The sequence below is a fragment of the Gavialis gangeticus genome, unplaced genomic scaffold (assembly GCF_001723915.1).
Source record: "Gavialis gangeticus isolate Ggan-Ray unplaced genomic scaffold, GavGan_comp1, whole genome shotgun sequence".
Lineage (NCBI taxonomy): Eukaryota > Metazoa > Chordata > Crocodylia > Gavialidae > Gavialis > Gavialis gangeticus.
Genome location: NW_017729034.1, coordinates 40,870,050 through 40,880,646, shown reverse-complemented (window position 1 = coordinate 40,880,646; position 10,597 = coordinate 40,870,050). Strand labels below are relative to the sequence as shown.

The 10,597-nt window shown below is 43.1% G+C and overlaps 1 protein-coding gene across 1 annotated transcript in view; it reads right to left on the bottom strand.

The window, feature by feature from the left end:
* Positions 1-7,713: 7,713 nt before the first annotated feature.
* SMYD3 (SET and MYND domain containing 3) overlaps positions 7,714-10,597 on the bottom strand; it is an 895,363-nt gene continuing 892,479 nt past the window's right edge. The window contains exon 12 of the mRNA XM_019526714.1: positions 7,714-8,166. Within this exon, the coding sequence (XP_019382259.1) occupies positions 8,065-8,166 (102 nt within the window). The 3' untranslated portion in view covers positions 7,714-8,064. The remainder of the gene's footprint in view (positions 8,167-10,597) is intronic.

Below are 10,597 nucleotides of genomic sequence, written 5' to 3'. Positions count from 1 at the left end.
TGCAAGGTGCAAGACAATGGTCAATCACCTCTAGGGGCTCCTCTTGTTCCTGTCACCACAGGAAGTTCAGTATCACATCTGCCATCCAGCACAACACTAACAAGGGAATGACAGTCACAACACATTACGTGCGTTCATTTAATGTAGGCAAAGAGGGATTGCAGCAGGAGAGAAAGGGCAAAAAAAAAAAAAAGAAGAAGAGTGGAGGAGGGGAAGAGTAGAGCCTGGCTAATTTCCTCTTCACACCCTCTCTACATTACCATTTCCTCATGCCTACTCTGAAAGTCAAGTGGAAATCTGAAGAGGAATCACCTGCATTTTAAAGTGCAGTTTTCCTTTCAGAAGTATGTGAAAATGCCACCTTCCTACTCTGGGGACTGGGAGTCAGAGGCATGAGTTTTTATGGAAAAAGGAGAATTTGCTATGTTTATAGCATTGCCAGCCCTGAAGAACCAACCATTAGTTAAAGGAAATTGGAACAGGAAGGGGAGCTGTCACTGCATCACTGCCAGGGAGTGTCACACTCCACACTAAGGAGAGGAGGTGAAGCTGTTACTTTTCTTATACAGTGTTTCCCCTTTCCTAATAAATGCCCCTCTAGGAGTGTGAATTAGGTTCCTTTCTGCTGTATGCATCATCCAGATTAAACAGTACTTCAAGGAGGTTGCTGGACACCTTTCATCTTTCCTACATGCCCATCAAAATCTATTTACATAAACCTATATTTATGTGATTATCATATATATATGATACACACATATCTGTATCTATAGAGAGCTATATTTAAAAGAAGGTTAATTGGCCTCCTAGGAACTATAAAGGACTTTTTAGATTCCTCTGTGTGAGCAGTGACTGTATGAGGCCTAATTACTAAGCCTGAATTATTCTTTTTCTTTGAAAAAGGAATCTCCAAGGTCCTTATTAAAACCTACAAAAATCCTAAAGAATGTGGGAATTAGAATTGATTTGTCCATGTTGATCGCAAACCCAGAGCAAATAAGGATGCTGAACTCAATTCACAAAACACTAATGGGGGGTCATCTAGGCATGGTTTAACTACATACCACAGCTGTTACAAAAATGCACAGGGATGATTGTGCTGGGTACCTACAGCTGGAAATTATGGCAGCTTACAGATGTGAAAAAAAACAGTACTTTACTTTCAGTTCGGCGCAGAAGAGGCATTGTGTTAGTTTTACCTCTTGGCAGACAATTGGCCCTGAGAAAAAAAAGGCTGAATATGATAATCAACTTATTTCCTGCAAGCAATTCTTTTACATCCATGATCTTTGACAGAGCCTATCATGGACCTGCAAATCTTAAACATACATGTAGGCAAACCTAGTTCCTTTATTTTGCCCTTTTTTGATAACAAAGGGACTAGGCCCAACTGTGAAAACAAGTATTCTCTAACCTTAGGTGATTTGCATAAAACTGTGGTAGAGTTGAGAGTAGAACCTCTTCTCCAGTCCATGCTGTATCCAGAAGACCATCCTTTCTCTCTGCACCTATGGGAAAATTGGTTTCCAAACCTGTGATCAATCTTCTTAATTGGCCTGTGAAGAACTGTACCATGCTCATGAAGAGTGTCCCAATGATTGGAGATCCATCTGAATAATCTGTGCAAGAAATTAACCTCTTCATTATCTGAATGGGCTAAAAAATAAGCAATGTTCAAAACCACTGACATGTTTAAGGAAAGCTGGCTTCAAATAAAAACCATCCATCAGAGACCAGGGAAGCAGCTAGAAGAAAACAAAGGGCTGATAGGTGGGATGTTTTTGCTAGGAAAGACCAATTCACAATCATTATCTGCTGCACATGTTACTAGTAGAAAGCGCGACATTTAAATCAAACATCAAACAGTGCGTGGATCTTAAAAGCCCAGCTCATTTATTTTTTTTTATAACTACACCATCACTGTAACTGCCACCACCACTTGGGCATTACAAATCTGATTAGGACAAAGCAAGCATTGCATTGTGATTAAAACCCCCCCAATAATGCATATTAGGAAAACAAATCACCTTTGACAAAGTTGGAGACTTCTTTCCACTGGTGTTGATCCCTCCTGGCAAAAGCAGAAACACACCCTGTAATTACTTCCTAACTACTGGTGCTGTTTAATTTTCCAAGTATCAGCTCCCTTACATCTAGTCTCATTAGTGTATAACTCATGAAAAAGAGGCTGCCAAGTCAATAGAATTCAACATCTGTTTTAAAACCATAAGAGGAACAGAAATATGTTCATGGTTTTTCAGAGAATACTGAAATGAGCACCTGAAGGGAGCTGATGAACCATTGTGCAGCACCATGCGAACTCTGTTATACCACTTGCAGTCCGGCAGTAGGCTTCCCATAGATGGACTTGCAAATAGCGTCCTTCACAAAGTCCTACTTTATTGTCTCCCAATATCTTTGATGTGGAAAGCTGATTTAAGCTAAAAAGTTATCAGCTGTATTCTCAAGGCAGAAGACCATGCTTCTGCAAAGACTGAAGGCAATCATTGTGTTTGAATTACAGCCAATTTAAAAAGTATTTTTATTTGAAATGTCAGACCATTCCTCTGACTCCTTTTAGCTCTACTGACTTATAATTATAGAATCATATTATAGAACCACAGAGAAGTAGGGCTGGAAGGGACCTCCAGAGGTCATCTAGTTCAACCCCCTACCTGAGGCAGGATCAGGTCTACCCAAACCATCCTGTACAAATCCATAATCAAAATTCTTTGTAAAACTACCATCACCCCTGACAAAACACAAGACCTAACAGCCTAACCTGCCACAGGTAAAGCAGGGGAACCATGGCAGCATAGGCGATGCGTGTGTCCTGAGGCTGGGGGGCATGGCAACCACCTGCAGGCAGTGGTGGCGGTGGTCCGCAGCAGGGGCATGGCAGCAGTGAGCAGGGACCAGCCACAGAGGGGCTGTGCTGACATCGGCAGCAAGGGTGGTCCGAGCAGAAACTTCCTGCAGGCGGCCCCCACAGTGTTGGCGGCGGGGGAAACAGGGGTCCCCCCTCGGCTGAACTCTGAGCCCAAAAGTGCCAGTGGCACTTCTTGGGAGTGGGCACCATCACTTCACCTGCCCTCCCCGCCCGTTGCCTAAGCCAAGAGCATTCTCTGTCAGGAGGGGCACCAGTGCTCTCAGGAGGGTGCATGTGCACTCCCTACGTGTCACCTATGCATAGCAGCCAACATCCTCATTCTATAAAATGTTGTTAATATATGCGCAAGAGATCATAGGTAGTGGGCCATGCCCCCTACTACAAAGGAAGGCAACCCAACCCCCCCACCCCAGTCTGTACCAATCTGACCTTGGGGTAAACTGCCTTCCTCACCTCAAATATGGCAATTGGTCTGACCCTGAGTGGAGGGGCAAGACCTCTATCTAGGAACCTCTGGCTTTAAGTCTCAGCAAGAGCTTTGGCACATCCCAGTCAAAATCTAATGGCATACTGGGCTGCATTAGTAGGATCATCACCAGCAGATCAAGGGAAGTGATTCCTCCTTTCTATTCAGCACTGGTGAGGCCACATCTGGAGTATTGTGCCCAGTTTTGGGTCCCCCACTACAGAAATGTGGACAAATTGGAGAGTCCATCCAATGGAGGGAAATGAAAATGGTTAGGGGGCCAGGGGATATAACTTATGAGAAGAGGCTGAGGGAACTTGGCTTTGTCTGAAGAAGAGAAGACTGACGGGAGATTTAATAGCAGCCATCAACTACCTGAAGGGGGTTCGAAAGAGGATCGAGCTGGACTGTTCTCAGTGGTGGCAGATGACAGAACAAGGAGCAATGGTCTCAAGTTGCAGCAAGGGAAGTTTACGTTAGATATTAGGAAAAACTCTCTCATGAGGGGGGTACTAAAGCAGTGGAACAGGTTAGCCAGAGAGGTTGTGGACTCTCAATCCTTGGAGGTTTTTGAGACCTGGCTACACAAAGCCTTAGCTGGGATGATCTAGTTGGGGCAGGTCCTGTTTTGAGCAGAGGGTTGGACTAGATGACCTCCTGAGGTTCCTTCTAACCCCAATTTTCTATGATTTTATGATTCTATGAATGAATGAAAAGTGTTAATTACATTCTTGGCCTCAGGAACTGTGGCTGAAGACTTGATAAGGTGCTAATGCAGCAGTATCATTCCTGACCCTGGTGTCTGATGCAATGCCTAGTGAAGTCAATGACTACCTTTCCATTGCTCTCAACAGGCTTCGGATGACACCTCTATTGACCAAGATGCTATACTACATGCATGCTGGTGCAGAGGCCTTCATGACTGCTACAGACAGAAGACAGAGGAGAGATTAATCTCACAGACCAGTGGTGCTCAATCTTTTGGTTTTGTGGGTCAGATGAGTGGTGTGGGGCCAGTCCGTGAGCCAGATCAAGCTCTGTGCAACAGGATCAGGCTTTGGGGTGATTGGCACTACCCCTCCCTGCCTGCATACTGGGTTTGGGCACCAGGGGCCTGGCATTGTCCCTTCCTACCCCCACAGGATTGGGCCCCAAGGGTCTGACAGCACTCCTGCATGCTGGGATTGGGCCCTGGGGCCCAGTCCCACCCCACCCTGCCCTACACACTGGATTGAGCACCCAATCCTGCATGCAAGGTCTGGGGGCTCCCCATGAGCATAGAAATTTGGCAACAGGAGAGTGGTGCCACTGCTTCTACACCACCAAATTTCTATACCCATGGGGAACCCTGTGGGCCAGACAAGCTGGCACCACAGGACAGATCTGACCTGTGGGCTGAAGGCTGAGCACCTCTGTTATAGACTAAATCAATCGGAGATGCATATACAGTTTCTCTAGCCTCTACCCTGTCGAGCAGTCATTTTGCTGTTAAAGATTCAATATAAAGCTGTCTGTTCCCAGTCCATATGACTCCCCACCATTAAGCAAGCCGTCTCTCCTGGCTGGGCTTTAAGTGTAGATACGAGTGGGCTAGAACATAGGTGGGGGGTGACCCTGCACATGTGAAATTCAGACATGTCTATATGTACTGTGTATATCATTGCATGATTACCTCTCACATTTTTTTTTTTAAATCCTGTCCTTGTACAAACCCAAAGTATTATTGGCAAGACAGCTAAGGATCATCTTTATAGAAATGATATGGTTTTTAAATGTAGCTATGCCCTTTCAAAACCAAGAAATAGCTCTGGAACTCTGGGCACATCTGGAATTTTCTGATTGGCTGGCAATGATGCTCGGTTATTAATCCCAGTAAAGTCCTGTGCCAGACCTTTTCTCCATATAATTTCCTTTTCACAACAGCAATAAGACACAACGAAGCAGTGAAATTCTGTGGGGATTATTGCACTTTTTGTATGGCTGAAGTGACTTGGCCTTTGGCCTTATGCCTGGCTATGCAATCTAGAAATGCACTGAAGTTTGTATGTTATTACTTGAGTATTATTGTTGGGTAAATAGATGCTCCATACCCTGGAACAGTTTCAACTGTCTTGAAAGACAGTCTTTCACAATGTTTGCATTCACATGTTGTGGCTGTAAATTATGCCCCGAGTGTTCATTTTCTCTTTCAAAACATTCTCATCTCAAGGTAATTAATGGTGTCAAGTTAGCAGTGTGAAAAAACCCTGACTTTACAACCACTAGGGATTAATGAAATGATAGTCGCGGCAGCAGTAACAGCAATACATTGTTAGTGAGGAGTGATGTACCTTAAATGATGCCCTGAAATTATTTTAGTTTAAATATGTCTTTGTAAATGTTTGGCTTTGTTAACATTTGTTTCTGTGTTAAAAATCAAAGGTGGCAGCACTGGCAATAACAACTCATTTCCTGATGAGCTTGGGAAAAGTGAAATGCTGCTTTCCAAGAAATGTTTTCCTTGCCCCAGTGAGCACTATGCAAAATGATCTCTTAATTCAGCCTCTTTCTAATGTCTTAAATGATCCTTTGCATACTGATGGGCAAACACATCAGCAGGTTTTTTGGGTTGGTTTTTTTTTTTTTTTGGTGCAGCAGGAGTTGAAAGGAAGGACTAGAGCTGTTCCTGAAAGAAATGTGACCTGAGAGAGTGTTGAAGTATGCATTGACGGTTCTGTAGGAACAATAAAATGGGTAGGGTCAGGTTTGCTGGGCCCTTTGCACAGGCTGATTGGTGCCGAGGGAACAGAATTTGGTTGCAGGTGTCAACGTGGTACAGAATACAGTTGTGCTTTTACAGTTGGTTTACCTTCTTCTAGGGGTCACAGCCACCTCTCCTAAATTAAAGCAGCTTATCTGCTCTAACTTGTGTCAGGGATGGAGCAGCTTCAGAATCAGCTTAAGAAACTGTTTTCTATGTCAATCAGAACATTGTGCTGGAGAAAAGCTGACCTTCTCAGGTTGCAATCTCCAGTTTGGGAAATGCGGTCCTATAGGTCAAAGTCCCAGTTCCTCAAAGGCTTTCAGGCACCTAACTCCCATTGCAATTATGCTTAAGTCACTTGGGGTGCCTGTACATGAGCCAGGATGTGGCTCCAAGTCGCTATAATTATAGCACGTCAGAGCAGACTTGATTAATCAAGTTTGCTGGAGTGTGGTAATTACTGCACTCCAGCCAGCCTCATCTGGTGTATCAGCGTCCCTGCACTTCAAAATGGTGGCAGGGGTGCTTTAACTAAAGTTTGTTTGATTGCCAGCTCATTCAACTATTATTCATCTGAAGTGATTGCCAAGACTTTAGCTAAAGTGCCCCCCACCGCCATTTTGAAGCGCAGGGACGCAAGTACACAAAACCCTCTGGGCACTTTAAGCTCATGTAAACACGCCTGTGAAAACTGTGACCTGGCCTCATAATCACTTCACTAATTTGAAAAGTTTACTCTTACGCTAAAACAAAAAAAGAAAGAAAATGTAGACACCTGTGCTCTTGGGTATTTGGTGTATTGTCATTATTTTCATTTAAGACCTTTCAATATTTGAGAATTTAATAACATTGTTAACAGCTAGAACAAGGACCCAATATAAATGTGAAAGAGCCAGGGGTCAAACCATATGAGTTTCCATAATAAAAGTACCAAATTCAGGCCTACAGTAAACCAGGTGCAACTCCACCGAAAGCAATGAAGCTCCTATTTAGCTCCAGGACTCAGTTTGCTCAAGGACAAGATTTTACAACTGGCTGGATTACATATGTTACTGCTGGGTCAAATGCCTCCATAATAAAACTACACTTTTTGCTCCTGTGTCTGAATTTGCAATTACAGTGTAAAACAGTAGAGAGCAACCTTGAAGAAAAACCATTTCATCACAGAATTGCTTGGTGAAGAGCCCCATGATCAAAACATCATGCTCACCTGCCAAAGAATGGCCTAGTTGAAGGCTACCATCTCATGTGAGTCCCTAGGGGCCTTACATGAATCCATGCAATGTTCAGTCCAGGATTCGGCATAGACGGCTGCAGACAGTGTCACAGATTTGCTCTGCACTCCAATTAGGTGTGTGCACATAAGGGCAATCTAAGAGAATAAGGGCTCGCAATATCTTTGAAAGGCACAAAGAAGAACATCACACCAACCCTTCTCCAGCCCTCCCCATCTCTTTTGCATGGCTCTTGAGTTCAGATTTCAGCCTCTTTCTGTGTGTAGATGCATGTAGAAATGTGCTTTCTATTGAGGCCCAGTTAATAAAAAATAAAAATAAAGTCAGGCAATTTGACTAATAGACAACCACAGCTGAAAATAATTGTGGCACAGGATCATTCCATAGAAATATATGCTTTTATTACCCCCATCAAATACTAAGACATGTATACTAACACATTGCTTTGTAGACAGCCAGCTCTCCTTGAAAATGGCATGTATTCCCCCTCAGTATGAATTCAGTAAGGAAAATTATATAGGAAAGCAGCTAAGCTAATGCACATTCAACATTTTAGCAAAGCAAATAAGGCCTGATCAAAGGCCTAGAAAAAATCAATGGGAATCTTTCCAATAAAATCAAAAGACTTTGGCTCAGGCCTGTAGAGAGATTTTGCCATTCAGTGTCACGGAAAGAAAACATTTCCTTTCCTTTTCCTCTGAATGCCAGTCTCCCAGCTTGTGGGATTTCCTCACTGTGCTCTCCTGCCAGCCTCGCATTGTTCCTTAAGTTCCATCAGGGTTTGTACCAGGCTGTGGTCCGTTCCATGTGTTACTTTCATAATGTTATAAGCCTTGAGAAGAGAGAAAAAAGGAAAAGTTAGATCGGCACCTCCTCCCATTCAATTCCTTACGCAAAGGCATGAGCAGAGTCACTGTTTACTGGATCAGATTATTGTATTCTGACTTGACAGTGGCTGCACTAGCTACTTCAGAAGAAGGTACAAGAGATGCCAAAGCAGGCTCCTCAGGAAAAGGTGCCCAAGTTCCTTCTTAACCCCAGGTTGAGGGCTTCCCCAGAACAGAAGCAACTTTCTGTGCTCAGAAGGCGTTTCTACATGCTCATTAATGTGCCATAGTTACTGTGCATTAAGTTTAGTACTTGGTTAATCAAATACTAAATCAATGTGCAGTAACTTACACTACTGCGCAGTAGTGCTGGTACATGGCTATTTAGTGACACCTACTGTGCCTAATACTAGTGTGCAGTAGGGAATTAGCACAGTTTTTGCCTGGCCTGCTACTGCAGTGTTACTAGGCTACTGTGCAGATAGCGTCTTGTGTAGACACACTGAGAGATTCCTAGGTTGGTTTCCCACCAGGGAGACCACATTGCAAGCCTTCTCTTCTAGGGAAAAAAAAAATCTTTTTATTGAAAAAGAGCGGCTTTATTTAGGATTGAAACAAATCATAAAATTATAGAGTTCGAGGAGACCCCAAAGTCATTTAGTCCAAGCCCTGCACAGATGCAAGCTGGACTATTCCTAAACCATTCTAGACAAATCCATCTTCATCTTGAAAATTTTTGGTGGAGGAGAGTCTATTGTTTTCATATGCAGCTTACTACTCTCATGTAGTTCTCAAAGTTAAGGAGTTTTAGTTCTGAGATTTCATCTAAATCTCCTTTGCTACAGTTTAAACCCATGTCCTGCTCTCTGTAGTAAGTGAGAAGAGTTGTTCTACCTTCTTTATGGCAGCCTTTTAAATATGTGAAAGGATCCCCTTAATCTCCTTTTCTCCAACCTAATAAATAGATTCCTTTCCTTACACAGATTGCATTCCAACCCCTTTCCCATCTTTATTGCTCATCCATGGATCCCCTCCAGTTTCTCTACATTCTTCTTAAAACATGGACACAACACTCCAGCTGAGGCCTAACCGGCGTTGGGAAGAGTGGTACTATTACCTTCCATGTCTTGCATGCAATACTTTTGCTCTTGCAGCTCAAAACTGCACTGGCTTTCTTGCAAGTGTATTGCATAGCTGACTCGTGTCTAGTTTGTGATCCAGATCCTTCTCAGCCTGTTATTCACTGTTCTGTATTTGTATATTTTATTTTTCTTCCCACATGTAGCACCTTACATCTGTCTTTGCTGAATGTCATTGTGTTGTCTATTGTCCAGTTCTCTAAGAAGTCCAAATCCTCTTGAATTCTGACACTAACCTCTGTAGTGATGCAGCCCCGCCAAGTTTTGTGTCTATCTAGCTCACATTTCTCCAGTTTGCTTATGAGAATGTCATGTGGGTCTGTGGCAAAAGCTGTATTACATTCCACAAATATCATGTTCACCATATTTTCCTTGTCCACCACATTAGTTACACTGTCAAAGGAGGAAATCAAATTGGACTGAAATGATTTGTTAGCAGTTAGTGATCAGGGTTTTACGGTTTGCTTGAGTAGCTTCCCACACACTGAAGTCAGGCGATTTATCTAGAATCCCCCAAAGTCTTCCTTTTCCCTCCCTTTTTTAAAGATGAGCTGTATTAGCTCTCCTCCAGTCCTCGGGGCCCTTGCTATAAAATCCATGACTGAAAATATTATTGCCAGTGATTCTGAGATTTCTTCACGGAGACTGAAGAGTGCTCCGGGCTGCATTTTGTCAAACCTGCCTCCTTATATTCCTTCAAATTTATCAAAAGTGCTCTCAGATGTTCTTCACTTATCACTATTCATGGCAATCCCCCTTTGTTTATGCTGATTTTGTTACTCACAGGGTTTTTTTTCTTTGTGAAGACTTAGACACAGTAGTGACTGAGTCACAAAGGTGGCTCAGCCTTCCTTGTATCTTCTGTTAGTAGCTCACCATCACCACGGTGCAGCAGATGCTGTTTCACTGATCTTTCTTTTCGGTCTACCATATTAATAGAGCCCCCTTCTTGTCATCTTTAACATTCCCTGCTGGTTGCATCTCATGTTTCACACCTTTGCTTTGCTGATATGGTCCTTTCAGGCTCTTGCTGTTCCTTGGTATACACTTCCTGGTGACTCGCCCTTCCTTCTACAATGCTCAGTCTTTTCCAATCCGTCTTGTCTTATACAAACACAAATATGCTACCTCATGGGGGACGCCGATGAATATATTCTCCAAATCCACAAATGCATGAGGCAGTTTCTTATCCCCCTTGAGGAACTGTTCTTGCATTTATCTCATCATGAATATAACACCTGTGATTCCGTCACCTTGTATTATAAACTATTATACGTGTCTTTATTCTTTCTGTTGG